Source organism: Malaclemys terrapin, chromosome 7, assembly GCF_027887155.1.
Source record: "Malaclemys terrapin pileata isolate rMalTer1 chromosome 7, rMalTer1.hap1, whole genome shotgun sequence".
In the NCBI taxonomy this organism is placed as follows: Eukaryota; Metazoa; Chordata; order Testudines; family Emydidae; genus Malaclemys; species Malaclemys terrapin.
This window is the reverse complement of record NC_071511.1, coordinates 57,900,922-57,916,057: the sequence shown is the minus strand read 5'-3', so window position 1 is coordinate 57,916,057 and position 15,136 is coordinate 57,900,922. Positions and strand designations below refer to the sequence as shown.

Genomic DNA, 15,136 nt, shown 5'->3' with positions numbered 1-15,136 from the left:
TGGAGGCTAGGGGGTTTAGGCACCACCTAACTGAAGCTGTGGGAGAAGAGATCCCCCTCTTACACCTCACCAGCAGCAGCCCCACTTCTTAGTAAGACATGAGCAAGGCCCCAAGAGCGCAAAGCCTTCCCCAGCCCCACTGAGCTGGGGTGGGTCTCTGCAGCCATCCGAGTCAGCTGCAGACATCTTGGAAGGGGCAACAGAGGGCTACCAGCTCTGGAACAGAGTCTTCAGCCCAGGGGCACTTTGCTGCCCCATCCCCACTCTTCCCCACACTCCCCTGGCAGCTCCAGGCATGTGACTGTAGCAGCCTCTTGTAGGGGCAGCATTTCTCCAGAAGGTCGATGGGGGCAGGCAGTGTCAGCAGCCAGGCAGAGCTCTTTCAGGGACCCTGCAGATCCTTCCACACCAGCGTAACTGTCCAGAACCTTGGGCAGACCAGCACAGAGCTCCTCATCCACAGCAGTAAGGGGCCTACATGAAGGGGAAGGAATGGGCTCTGAACGCTCAATCTTTAGAAGGCTTGTAGCTTCCAGGGCAGCTAGTTCCACCAGTGCATAGTATGATCTCTCCTGCCCCCAAGATCTCTTGTATCAGGAAACAGTTACAGGACCAGGTGCTTGGCCCTTCAGTACAGCCTTTGATTCCTGGATCTCCAGGGGCTTCCATTCATGGCCTAAGACTCACCCCTGGAGATGGGTAGCATCCTCATTTACAGACAGGGAAACTGAGGCACAGGCAGTTAAGTAGTTTGCCCATGTTTTAACTGCTGATATATCATACAGATGTGTATTTTATGTGTATATATTACACACAGATGAGTATATTAACATATTACACAGAGTTAATAAAATACATGCAGACAAGTTCCAGCCTACAAAGCCCACGCAGATGAGTGCGGGATTGGCAGACACTCTGCAAGTGACCCCATTAGTAGCTTCGTTACTGGAGAGAGAGTTTGAGTAAGTTTGTTACCTGAACGTTTTCCCGTTTTTTGCTTCTCAATTTGCCTCCGGGTGATGCTGTCTCGTAGCCGTTTCAGATTTTCCTAGAACGTCACAATACATTCTTTTCAGTGCTTGGGATAAATGAACACATGCAGTTTTATGATGGCACCAAGAATGTACTTAGGCTAAATCTGTCTCCAAGCTGCATCACCGGCAACAAAATCTGTCTGGAGTTCAATCTGTGTGACTGGGTTTTAATCTATTCCCGGGAGAAGTCCACATAGTGTGCGCATGGCTTTTCAGGAACCAAGCGATTTGAAGATGCTCGTGGCATATGTTCCGAATCAGGCTCAGAGACCCACCAATATCTTGTGGAAAAGATCTAGAGAACATTCTTTCTGGAGAGGATTCTGCTGATCTTATATACCCCGATTTCCTGTGTTTCTATTCCCCCTTTTATGGACACTAGCACAGAAAGAGGATTTGTGCTGCTGCTCACTGCCCACCTGACGTCACCACCAGCCATTTCCATGGGGCAAGCAGGAGATGGTGAGTGCAGGAGGGGAGCGGGCTGCCACATATCCCAATTTCTGAGGCTCGGTCCTGGTGGAATTCAAAACCTCCCTGCTGAAACAAGGGGGGAACTGCAGTCCAGAAACACAGGTGGGGCTAAGGAGACATCCCCACAGCATGACAGTGCCTGGTGACGATGCTGTCTTATGGGGATGCGAGTGTTGCAGTGTGGAGAGAGGACAGTTTCAGATGACACAGCCTTAAAAAGGAGGCAACTCTATACAAGTGGAGACACAGCAGTTGCACCCACTAGGCAACTGAGTCGAGTTTAAAACCAGAGCAGCAACTGTGCTCCACCCTGGGGAGAGAGGATAACAGGGTGGAAGGAGGCAGACTTGACTCTTAAGAGCTGTTCTTGTCTCCAAAGAACATCCCAGCAAACATCTGCTGGAACGATGGCTGCAGGCACAGAACCTGCCCCCAGCAGGCCTTTAATCTAGGGAGAAGTGAGGGGTTCTCATGAGGCCCTCTGGATAAAGAAGACCACCTCTGGGCGAGAATGAGGTGGAGGAAGTGGCTTGCTTTTGTCCTGCCAGCACCTACAGGAGTCTCAATTTCCATCAGCCCCCCCACAGCACTCTCGCAGACGCCAAGGCTGGCTCTGTTGCAGTGCGAACGAGAGGCTATGCTAGGAGCTGGCGTCACATTTAAGGTGGGAATGCCGCTATGGCTGGAATATGAAAAATTAAGACTTGGATGCTCATTTCCAGACCCCCACTACAAACTGCTGAGTGACAGTAACCCTATGAATCTCTCATGGACTAGTCACAAGTTAGGTGCTTTTTCCAAAAGCAGGTTCTCCTGAACACCCTGAGAGTCATCAGTAGGAAGTTTCTGGAGACCGTAGGTGGGGGAAGCCTTCTCTTATTCTGGCTTGCAAAGTGCCAGGGGAGGTTCAGCCCTTACCCCCTCTCCCCCCAGGGATTAGGCACAAAGTCATAACTTTCTGATGGGTGTGGGGTGGCCTGATCTTAGTTGGGTGGGGCTCAGTCCAATTCCTGGTAAGCAGGGATCCACATTACAAAAGTCACCCCCACAGTCACTGGTCCCTCGTTAGGCCAATTCAGAAGGGAGGCCAGTGACTGAGCAGGACTGGGGACCCCCACAGGGACAGCCAATCCAGCTCAGAGGTGAGACCTGCTGGTGGGGCAATTTCAGAGACACTAGTAATGCTGGCTGCATTGTACCTATTCTGTAAGCAGAGAATGGAATTCGCCACCCCTGAACTAGCTAAGAAGGTGTTTTTAACCGTGGTAGATGCCTGTACCTGTTGGAACCGGAATGATTCCGATCTCTTCTTCTGGTTCAGTTGCCACTCCTTAAAATGGAGCACGGCTTCATCAACATTGAGTATCCCCATCTTGACTTGTTCCTGTAGCGTAATTAACTGCCGCTGACCTGGCGTTTTCATCCCAGCGAATGGGTCGTATATGCTTGATTGTGACTGGTCCCTGACAAGCCTGACTGCAGGCTCTGAAAAGAGAAAGTTAAACACGTACTGAGCTTGGGGTTGTTTTTTATACTCAGGGACACAGAGATTAGCTGCCCCACACCATTATGTTACTGCAGGGGTAGAGCAGAGATTCTTAACAGACAAATCAGGACATGCCAGTGTCTGGTTCCAACAACCTAGGTCTCCTGTCCCAGGTGCTTTCTGTGACATGCAGCTATTTAGTGGGTATTCCCATAAAATCTAGAGGCCCTGGCCAAAATCAAGAGCCCTTGTTTACAAACACATAGTAGAGACTGTCCTTGTCCTTAGCAGCTGGGAGTTTAAATAGATGGCATACAGGATATGAGGGGAAAGTGAGGCACAAAGCAGGGCAGTGACTTGCCCAAGGTCTCCCAGCAGGTCAGTGGCAGAGTCAAATCTCCTGACACCCAGCCCAGTGACCTAGGTAACTAGAATAAGCCGCTTCTCAACCACTAAGAGCAAAGACCTGCCACTGCCAGCCTGAAGGTCTCCAATACTGTGGTTTACTGGATCCACCACTGGATTGAGACTCAGGCCTGAGTTTTAGTCTCAGCTCTGCCACTGGCCTACTAAGGTGACCTGGACAAGATACTTCCTCTCTGCCTCGGTTTCCCCATATATAAAATGGGAATAAGTATACTGACCTTCTTTGTAAAGCATTCTAAAGAACACTTGATGAAAAGCACCACGACAGAGCCATGTATGACTATTAAGACCCCGATTTTGAAATCCAGGAAATTGTGGGTGGCTCAGTACCTATCAGAGTCAGATCCCTGAGGTTTGGGTACAACACTAGCAGCATCATGTAATGAACACTGTAAAGCTAATGGGACAAACCCTGAATACAGGGTTTGGCTGCTAGGAAAACGAAAACACCAGCTCTATAAATGGAGCATCCTTCCCTGACTTTGGGCAGGCCAACTTCACTTTTCACTGAAAAAGTTGGATTATTTTCTGTTTACACTTCTTCATTTTCACTGATTATAACAGCGATAGTGACCTCTGAGTCCGACACTTCCTGTCAGCTAGTGAGTGGCAACTGATAAAGCTGGTTGTTAACTACCGGGAAACCACACCCTGTCTTAAGGCACTCCCCTGAATGTCTTAGAGCACGTTAGTCTAAAAGCAACAAAATGAACTAAGGATGTATGGCCCAACAAACAATCATACTGGTACTGGCATGCCTCATTGGCGACAAATACAGCCCCACTCCTATTACCAGCATAGAGGGGTGAATAAACCACCTCCCAGTGACAATCCATAAACAAAGCAAATAGCTAGCCTTGCAGTCACAAAGCTAGGATCCTCTCTGGCACTCTGTCGTAGGGAGCCAAAAGACCGATGGGTGAGGAGTCATGCGAGCACTAGTGGAGCTGGTCAGCTCACTGGCACATACACACACTTCATTCACATTAAATTAGTTTGCCAGTTTTCTTCTTGCATTATTGGAAAGTTCTCTGAAACAGACACCTGACTTACCTTTCTTAATCTTCCCTGCAGAGACATACAGATTCCCAGGTCTTTCGTGAGCTTTCCCTGCAAATACTATAAAACAGGTATTCCTTAGACACCTCACCACATCACACACAGGACAGAAATGGTAAGGTTATACACAGGAAATCGAGCAAACCCACTGAAGTCAAGGGAGAAAATAAGACAAGGGACAGCATGGTAGAAACACCCTTCCCATGGACAGAATTCAACCATGCAATCCATTCCTAACACAGGACTGAATGCACTTTTCCAGAGATGTTTTAGTGTCAGGCCTGCTGCTGGATGCCCCTTTAGATGATGCTCCAAAATTTGGTTATAATATTTTTTTTAAAGAATCGCAATGTGTGTATTCATACAAAACATTATGATGGAGAGTTCCAAAGCTGCCTAGAAGATAATTGCACAACTCGCTTTAATTTCAGTGGAGATTGTGCATCTAAGCCCCCTAGGTAGCTTTGAAAATTTCAGCCTTAATGGATGGTTTTGTCTACATAAGTATGGCCGTACTGGGTCGGACCAATGGTTCTTATGTAGACAAAGCCATTTACATTTTGTCTTACCTTTTCAGAGGAAATGAAATAAAATTATCTTCATGGTAGGGAGTGTTATCTAATAGTTAGAGAAAGGGACTGGAGTCGGGACTCCCAGGCTCTATTTCCAGATCTACGGATTCAGTGACACCTTTACATAGTCTCTGTGCCTGAATTTGCCTATCAGCACAACAGCCATGCCGTTGTCTACCTTGTAACTTTAGGCACTTCCCAACAAAACTGGGTCTGTCCAGAGCAGACCATAGCTGATCCTGGCTTTGGAAGCCTGCAGTCCAACTGCTTACACTCAAGCCAAGACCTCAGGATGCAAACACCACAGTGTTTTGGGAGAGGGAAGAAGGGTGAAATCCAGATCTGGATCCCAATAGGAGGCCTCTCTCTTATGGAATGAACCAAGAACCTAGAGGTGAATAATCTAAACTCTGGGGATTTTGGAAGCCAGACGAGGATTCTGATCAAGGTCTGGGAGGTGGGCCCATCGCTGTCCCACTTCTACAACAGGTACTCCATGCAGTATCTGCTCTGCTCTGTACTGCTGGGCACAGAAACACAGATGGTTCTGGTACAGGACTCACCTTTGGAAATGTACAGCTCCTTCTCTTGATGAAGGGAGCTGGAGTCAGGCCTCGGAACAGGAACTGGAGGTCTGTTGACCATTTCCTGAGGGAAGTCATCTTGCTCCACAGTGTAGTAAAGTTCATCCTCACCGCACTGCTGGTAGGGATCATCCTCTGAATCTGGCACATCTTTGCTACTGCCTAGAAAGCAACTAAAGTCAGTGAGACACCAAGCCACCTAAAGCTGTGCTGACATCTGCACTGTAGCTCTCATCAATCACACAGCACACTGTGCCTGATGACATTGGCCATAATTGAATGGAAATAGACACACTCATTTTTTCAGTGGTTTTTAAGTGCCTAGAACAGTTCTTTATCTGGTCACCAATGTCTGGTAGTGGGTTAAGTGCCTGAAGTAGGTACCACCTTGTTTGGTGTGGGTATTTTCAACAGTGCCTGTCCTTCCTGGATCGTGAAGGACTGTGGTGAAAAGCTGTAGGGCTGTAATAAATTTGGGATGTTAACAGTGTTTGTTGCTTACATTAGTCATCTGCCATCTACTGGATCCCAGGTGCTAGTGAAACTATCACAGCACTGGGTTTCAAAGGCCAGCATCTTAGCGGGGTTAGTATATTTACCAGCTGCTGAAACTGACCAAAAGTTGTGTTATCTGAGGAGCATTATTCCTTTCTCTGCTGCAGCCACTGGCCGCTGCCAGGCCGAATACTGGCCAAGAGGACTATGAGTCTCTTCTGATAGGAAGTAATTCCTGTGTTCCTGTCTGCGTATTCACTAACTGGAATGCTGACGTCTTGGCGTGGGAGCTGCACAGGGCCGGCTTTAGCAAGAGCGGGGCCCAATTCCTGGGGGCGGGGCTTGCAGCAAGCCCCGCCCCCAGGATCCGACCCGCGCCGCGGGGGGACGGGGGGGACCCGCGCCACGCCGCGGGGGGGACCCGAGCCGTGCCGCGCCACGGGGGGGACGGGGGACCCGAGCCGCGGGGGGGGGAACGGGGACGGGGGAACCCGAGCCGCAGGGGGGGGGAACGGGGACGGGGGGACCCGAGCCGCGCCGCGGGGGGGGAACAGGGATGGGGGGACCCGAGCCGAGCCGCGCCGCGGGGGGAATGGGGGGACCTGAGCCGCGCCGCAGGGGGGATGGGGACGGGGGGACCCGAGCCGCAGGGACCGGGCCGGAGCCGGGCCCCGGGCTGGAGCCAAGCCGGGCCAGAGCCGCTGGGGCCTGCGAGAACGGGCCGCGCCTCCCCAGAGCCCTTCTCCCACCCCCACCCCAGCTTACCTCGTGCTGCTGGCCCGCCCCTGCTTCCTCTCAGACTTCCCGCGAATCTCTGATTCGCGGGAAGCAGGGGAGGGGGCGGAGCGTTCAGGGGAGGGGAGGAGGGGGAAGTGAGCTGGGGGCGGGGCGGACAGCTGCAGCGCGGGGCCCTCTTGGCGCGGGGCCCAATTCAGCCGAATCGGCTGAATCGGCCTAAAGCCAGCCCTGGAGCTGCACCAAACCATTTGGATCCTCTCAGTGGAAGAAACCCACTCTGGTACTCACATATGGCCCACCCTGAGCGCCTCGCTATCTTTAACCTATTTATCCTCAGCACCCCAGTGAGGTAGGGGAGTGCCATTGTCCCCAGGGGGAACTGAGGCTCAGAGAGGTTTAAATGACTCACACAAGGTCACAGCATGTAACTGAACCTGGGTTTCCTGAGGCCCAGGCCCAGGCCCTAGTCACTGGGTCACCCCTTCCCCTTCAGTTAGGCAGGTGACCCAGGGCTGACTCTGCATGGCTGGCAAGGGCAGGGGTATGTGCAGAGCAGCTGGGGGATTAGTGTTACCAGGGGCAGTTCAGTCTTGTTCTGCTTCTGAGCTGGTGATGTGGGGAAGCAGAAGAGGAGCCACCAGGAATCTGAAGAGTCAGAGGCAGTAAGGGCTGGGGACTCAGAGCATGTCGGGGAGGGTGGTGGCACAGAGCTGAGGGCTGACTTGAGTTGGAGAATGCAGAGGGGCAGGGATCAGAGCCGGAAGTCAGGCAGGCAGCAGCAGAGGGACATTTGCATTTAGCCAGGGCATCCACGAGGGCAGCAAATCAGGTTTCCCAGTTGGATTTTCTTCCCTGCAGCCATGCAGTAAGAATCACACTTCCACACTGGCATGAAATCCACGGGCCCACTGTGGCCTGGACAAGCCACTTTCATTTAATCCTCCTGACTTGACCTAATGGCCAGTTCCTCCGATAGGCCCACGTGCCCTCCCGAAGGCTCAGAGCAGCACAGGCAGGTACCAGCCTGCGGCAGGCTTTCCCAAAGCAACACTCAGGCCTACTCTATGCTTATAAGGTTTTCCGGTATAGCTCTCCTGACAAAACCCACCTAGTGCAGACCCAGCTTATACCAGCAAAAAGTAGCGTTTGCCAGTATAGCTTAGCACACCTTGTTTCGCTTGCCAAACAAGTATAAATTCTACCAGCAAAAATGCCGGTATAAACCCTGGCCTCAGACACCTGTTGCTCTCCAGAAAGCAACAGCACCCGGTTCACCCAAGCAACTCCCCTGATACTTCCTAGCTGATCAGCAGCACAGTCTCATGAAAATGATCCCTTGCCATCAACCGGAGACTAGCAACAAAGAGTGATTAAGATACTTAGTGGCTGGAATTCAAAGAGGGCTTCATAGCTGCATGGCTGTTAATTATCTGGCCTGCACAAGCAAAGAGTAAGAGGAATCCAACCTCACACAGTTTTATTTCTCCTTTCTAGGCCGCTATTTTCCACAGAGGTCTTTTTGCCTACACATCCCCAGCTTCCTGTGGTATGGAGAAATGCCCCAGCTTTCCATAATTAAGGTTTAAGATAGCCTCCCTGTACAGGCCAGAATTTGAACAAACACCTTACTAACTTCATCAAGCGATCCACCCGAAATTATGTGAAATGTTTTACCCAAGGGCAGATCTTGGATGTTCAGCATTTGGTACAAGCAGGATAAGCCATTTTAGAAGCAGTGTTGCCAAAACATGGTTTTAGCATGAGTGACACAGCATGTGGTGTTGGGCAATCAAGAACCTCTGCTTTCATTTAAATAAAAAGCCAGCTGCTAGCCCTCATATTTCTGGAGAAAAGCGTGAAAACCTGACCTGAGCGTACAGTAAAGGCCCACAAAGCAGAAAGCAAAGAAAAATCTCTCAGTCTCATGATCTTTGAACACATACAGCTGCCCACACTGGAGACAATGGGGTTCAAGAGAAGGACTGTTCTCAGTTCTGAAAGTTAATATTTGCCTCCTCCTCTCCCCAAAGAAACTTGGTCTACGAATGCCAACTTTGTCATTAGGTTGTCTGGCCCAGGAGGTGTGTATAGTCAAATCTGCTGACTTCAGTGACAAGAAAATGTTTGATTGTTACCTCTTAACCCAACAGAAACACACCTAGCAGAGGGAGCTGAATTAGATTCCTTCTTGTGCAGCCACAGGATTGTTCACTAAATTCTATGAGTTGCACCTACAGACAGTGCGCTTGCACAGCATCACTAAAGGCCTAGTTTGACTTGCAGAAACTTGGGCTTTTTTGAAACGGGACTAGATTAAAAGTGCATTAACAGTTTGTTAATGTGTCCATGTGGACAGCTGGTCTGTGGCAGGCTAGTGCAGAGTACATTAACACAGGGCCGGCTCTGGCTTTCTGGCTGCCCCAAGCGCAAAAAAAAAAAAAAACACAGTGGCCAGAACAGCAAAGCAAAGAAAACCTGCGGCGCGGCCAGAGCCAGAGTGCAGGGGGACTCCCTGCCCTGCAGATGTGCCCCGGCTAGCGTGGGGAGGGAGAGGGAGCGGGGAGAGAGAGAAAAGGGGGGCGGCCAGGGCTTCAGCCGGGAGGGCTCCGCGCCGCTCCAGTTGGCGGGGAGGGAAGGACGCGGGCTGCCCTGCCGGGCTTGCTGCAGGGCGCTCCCGTCCTCCACACCGCTGCCCCTACAGGGCGGCCGGAGCGGAACAACAAGAACAACAAAAAAGCAGCCGTGCAGCCCTAGGATTGGGCAGAATGCCACCTCCTACAAGCTGCCGCCCCAAGCACCAGCTTGCTCGGCTGGTGCCTGGAGCCAGCCCTGCATTCACACTCCTGCTTGCCACAAACTAAGTGTCAGCGTAGACAAACCCTTAGTTGCTGGTGATGTGAGAGAGGGATATAATCCAGACTGGCTCTCAGGGCCCAGGCAGAGTTCGCAGGGATGCTAGTTAGGAAAACCTGAGGATGTTTGATATGAAACCTGGAGCCCCATTATGCCATTTCCACAGAGTAGAACCCCTTCTGGAGCATCGTACGTGCAGAAACCATATGGGCCAAAAGCTTTCAAGACAGGTACCTCAATTAAGCATCTAGCAGAGGTCTTGTCTGAGAGGTTCTGGACACCATCCTTTCCCACTGAAGTCAATGCAGAGGCCACATCCCTATCTACACAACCAGGTAGTTGAGGATAATAACTAGCCACCTCTTAGTCAGAACTTAAACTCCTCCCCCAGGCAGATCTGCACTCGGGCACCTTTAGGGGGGCTGATGTCCTCTTAACATGGAGAGCAGAAGGCCACAGAAAGGCGAGTGTATACAGGAGAACCTCCCTGTCTGAATATTCATGTCACTTAATAACAGGGGAGGGGATAGAACCAGAACTGGATCTTACTCTGAGTTAAAACACAAATCAAGTTGGTTTTATATATATATATATATATAGAGAGAGAGAGAGAGAGAGATACCTATCTCATAGAACTAGAAGGGACCTTGAAGGTCATCGAGTCCAGTCCCCTGCCTTCACTAGCAGGACCAAGTACTGTCCCTGACAGGTTCCCCCAAAATCACTAAATGGCTCTGTCAAGGATTGAACTCACAACCCTGGGTTTAGCAGGCCAATGCTCAAACCACTGAGCTATCCCTCCCCGCTGTGACCCTGCAGATATGCAAACCACCTTCCCTGCTGTACTGAATACTTTTCAGCAGATGGGGAAAATACCCAGTGCAGCAGAGCCATTCACCTTGAGCACCGGAGATTTGCTTCTATCCTTACAGAGCAGGACAAAATCTCAAACAGAATTTATTTTAATTAACCCTAACCCCTCCACCCCCCACCACTTCCTCTCTCCATCCCCGTCCCCCAGCTCTCACCTTCTAAAAATTTGCGGATCATAGAGTCTTTTATATTCAGAGAAAGCTGGTCTTTAGCGACTGTGGCTTCGGGTTTTGACTGAAGCATCTCTACATCTGGAAGAACAATTGGGAAGAGTAATCCGTTAACTATGTCTTCAACCACACCGTGTTTTCCATTAGCTGTTCACAAACCCAATATGATTAGCGGACCTGCGATTTCTGAAACACCCAGGCCCACTGTCCAGTCACTCAACTTTAGGATGGACAATTTGGACAATTCCAAGCACAAGTATTTGCCTCAAGAGATGATTGTGGGGCTAAGTCCCAGTAAGACTAGTGAGAGTTCCATGCCTAGTCTGAAAGGAGAATGTACTGCATTGTATCCAGTCTAAAACCATGTTTACACTACAGGGACTCTAGCACCATAGCTACATTGTGTAGATGCAGACTGTGGCAATGAAAGGGGTTTTTCCATCACTATAGGAACACCACCTCCCCGAGCGACAGTAGCTAGCACAACGGAAGTTAGGTCGGCGTAGCTATGGCATTCCGGGGTGTGGATTTTTCACACCTCTAAGCACCGTAGCTATGACAACCTCCATTTTAAGTACGGATGCAGCCTAATACCCAGCACTGGAACAGTAGAGACACTACAATTACGTCTAAATTCTAACCCTGTCTTTATTTGCCCATAACTTCCCAACACTTTCACCTTTCAGACTGAAATTTCCAGGTGTTGTTCCTGCCTGGAGGAGACTAATGTATAGAAAGGTTCAGCTGTTTAACATGAAGGCAGATATGCTATTCCCACCAAACAAGTTTTGTGTGATGTTCTGCAGCTGAAATGGCTGGAGGGGAAATTAAGACTGTAAGCTGTTTAGGATAGATAGAGACTGTCTTTACTACAAATCTTTACAGCAGTTAGTACAATGGACCCCCAATGTGGTTGGAGCCTCTAGCTGCTAGCAAACCTGCAGGGGATGGGGGCAGTGCCAGGGGGTAAGGAAAGGCCTCAGGAAAAGCCAGTAAGGTCTAAAAGGGAATAGACCTTGACTGCTGACTAGAGGGTCCCTGAGCTGGAACCTGGAGTAAAGGGTGGATCCAGGTTCTCCTGCCAGCCACTGAGGAAGTGGCACTCTGCGTCAGTGAATGGGAAGACTGCCCAGGATTGCTGAAGGAAGGGGAAAACATGTAGAGTGACCTGGCTGGAGAGCCAAGTCACAAAGATGCAGCAGCAGCAGCTCATGGAGCAAGAGTGGGGCTTCTGACCCAGAGAGAGAGAGGTGGAGAAATGGTGTGCAACCATGGGAAGGGTGTTGACCTTGCATGCTATATCCCTGAGTGACCAGGAGGAGGCGCCATCCTAGCAGGGAGTGGAGCACCTTGCCACAGACTCCTATTTAGGGAAGCATGTGAGCACATTCTTCCGGGCTTTGCTGATCAGGGATGAACTTTAAGAATGTTAAGCAAGTGCTTTAACTATTACAGGCCCCATCTGTGGAAATGCATGTTTTGGTCAAGGTTGGTTTTACCGTGGCCAAGTTATAAGCCACTGAAAGTCGCTCTTGCTCAGTACGTTTTGCACAGGGTTTCTGCCAAGTTCCTCAAGTGTGCAGCTAAGGAAGGCCATTGCTGTACAGACAGAGGTGAACAACAGATTGAGTGGTGGAGAGTTCAGTGAAGGTGCCAACAGGGCGTTGAGGATTAGCTACTGTTTGGAAGACACTTTGGGCTGCTCAGCTGGAGTTGGCTATACATGTCCAATATTTCAGCATTAGAGCGCATGTCTTTGTACAGAAACTTGTCATTTTTATCCAAGTAATCAATAATTTTAACAGGCTGGTATTTACAACTTATACAATCAGGCATGAACCAAGCCATTGATGTATGGATTTCGGAGTGGAGTAGACAGCGTTGGGAATGCAAAATTCCTTTCCTTCTCTGCATAGAAAACAAAGAGACAGTCTCCTGTTCCCCTTTTTTTTCAATGCTCTGCAGAATTATTAGACCAGCACAGTAACAGGAAGTTGGGGAGTTTTCTATTGCGTAGCCAAATCTTTTCACCATGCGTCAACTACCGGAGATAACTACTGCATAAGAAGGCTACTGCTTTTCTGGGTAAAATCGATCTATCTAGCCAATAAGTTGTCAATCTATTTCAGACAGAGAAAATCTTATACCAAGGGATCACTGTTACACTTGGTTAGTGAGTGACCCATGGTAGAAACCAGATCTGCTTTATGGGGCATTAGCCAGGATTAGTTAACAACTCACTAATCCCACCAACTGCCTGTAGGGTATGTGTTCCGTTTATGGGCTGTTCTTTTTTTCCTTTCCCAGTAGAAGGCCAACCTGATTTTGCCATGGACGAGTGAAAACTATAACAGGGATCCCAAACTTTGCCCAGCTGAGAGCCGTGCTGGAAACTTGCCAGGAGTCAAAGGACAATACCCAAGTGGTATGAAATACAGCAGCTTATATATTAGACACTGCTGTACTGCGGACTCCAAATGGACAAAAATAAGAGGCTGAAACACCAGAGGTAGGTTATCCTCATGCATTGTCCCATATACCTGACTCTGTAGGAGGATGAGCTACAAGTATAAATAAAATATCAAGTATGTGACATTACTCAGTGAAGTAGACGAAGGGATTAGTGGCACATCACAGGGAACTGCAGACTGGGGGAAGAGAGATTAGCTTCCCAGATGTAGGCAGGCTCTTGGGCTTGCCTGACAGGCAATTACCACATCATTGTCTCCTGGCACACAGATCTGCCTTGTATACAGATGACACCTATTAATGTCCTACCCATGTCACCAGATCGAGCTGAAGCCTTGGACATCCCCCGGATGGATTATCTATTCCCCTTACCTCATCAGAAATGAGACTCTGGGGCAGGGATTAGGGGGAGAAGAGTCACCCACAAAGTCTGGGCCTCACAGCCAGGTGCCCAGCAATAGTTTGCAAGTGACCCCAGGTTTGCTTGAGCTAATCAGGGGACCTAGGGTGAAGGATCTTGTGGTGTGAAGCCAGCAGGGAGAGGAGAAGCCATGCTGGAATCTGAGGTGTCATGCTACGTAGGATTTAAGATAAAAGACAGCCTTCCGATTTCCCTTCCCATTCTGTGCAGCGACTGGAGATTTCATGTGGGTTAACAGCTTCTCACTCAGCCAGTAGAGCCTTGGACCTTCTGGACGTTCAGTCACTGCCCCTTGATCTTAGAGACACCAACTATACACATGGGCTGCCTCAGTGCATGGCTGCACCTGCCTTTTATGTTAGCATGTAAAGAAACCCCTGCTCCCTTCTCCATTAGGTCTTCATACACACTTGTGGTCAGCTATTACCGAGCACACACAAAGCCAGCTGTGTTCAGAGGTCAGTTCTCTATTACTTAACACAAAGACTTCAGTGTTTTGCCATAATCCCACCCCAGAATTTTAAAGCAGTTACATTTTGTGCATTTTGTACATTTTGGAGGAGGGATAGCTCAGTGGTTTGAGCATTGGCCTGCTAAACCCAGGGTTGTGAGTTCAATCCTTGAGGGGGCCATTTAGGGAACTGGGGTAAAAATCTGTCTGGGGATTAGTCCTGCTTTGAGCAGGGGGTTGGACTAGGTGACCTCCTGAGGTCCCTTACAACCCTAAGAAAAAAAATTCCCTTTGTTCACCTGAGGAAGACAAAAAGGCTGCAGTTCTGTGCACTACCTACAATCCGTAGACACAGGTTAGAAAAACCTTGTCTATGCGGGGGGGAGGGGGATGGAAATAACACAGCTCACTACGACGGGAAAAGACAATGTGAGCAGCTAACAAAATCCACTCTTAAAAAGGATTCAGGGGTTCTGAAACCTCATTCTGCACTTCATGGCACAATCATTTAAAAGCTGCTGTTCCAGCAGTGTCCCTTCCAAAGGGGGCTTGCAAGATTAACTATTTAACTTTCTAAAGCATGAAGCTCTGGCTGCATTAGTTCCTGCACCTGGATGCTCTATGGTTAAGGTAACAGGGCTGGGAATCAGGCAGACAATCTGGTGCCCCAGACCTTTGTCCAAGGTCACATGCACACAGCAACAGAGGGAAAGTAACATGGTTATTTACCCATCTAAAATGGAGTTAATGCTCCTCAGGTGGCCGGAAGCAGGGGTGCCAGAACAAGAAGGACCAGGGGGCCATGGTACCTCCACTTTTTACCGGCCTTAAGGGCAAGCCACAGGAGGATGGTGCGGGAAGGAGTGAGTGGTGGGTGGAGCCTCGGGGGAGGAGGCGGTGCAGGGGCAGGGTCTTGGGGGAAGGGGTGGGGCAGGGGTGGGATCTCAGGAGGGATGGGTGACATGGAGGTGGGGCCACAGTTCGGGCGCCTGTGGTCCCCCCACTTTTAGGGTGCTTTGGCTGCTCCTGGC

The 15,136-nt window shown here is 49.8% G+C and overlaps 1 protein-coding gene across 1 annotated transcript in view; it reads right to left on the bottom strand.

Moving 5' to 3' along the window:
• Nucleotides 1–15,136, bottom strand: part of PIK3AP1 (phosphoinositide-3-kinase adaptor protein 1) — a 77,268-nt gene that overhangs the window by 6,244 nt on the left and 55,888 nt on the right. Inside the window, exons 9-13 of the mRNA XM_054035536.1 lie at nucleotides 10,750–10,845; nucleotides 5,615–5,797; nucleotides 4,474–4,539; nucleotides 2,788–2,993; nucleotides 976–1,048 (exon numbers count right to left, since the gene is read on the bottom strand). Of these exons, the coding sequence (XP_053891511.1) occupies nucleotides 976–1,048; nucleotides 2,788–2,993; nucleotides 4,474–4,539; nucleotides 5,615–5,797; nucleotides 10,750–10,845 (624 nt within the window). The remainder of the gene's footprint in view (nucleotides 1–975; nucleotides 1,049–2,787; nucleotides 2,994–4,473; nucleotides 4,540–5,614; nucleotides 5,798–10,749; nucleotides 10,846–15,136) is intronic.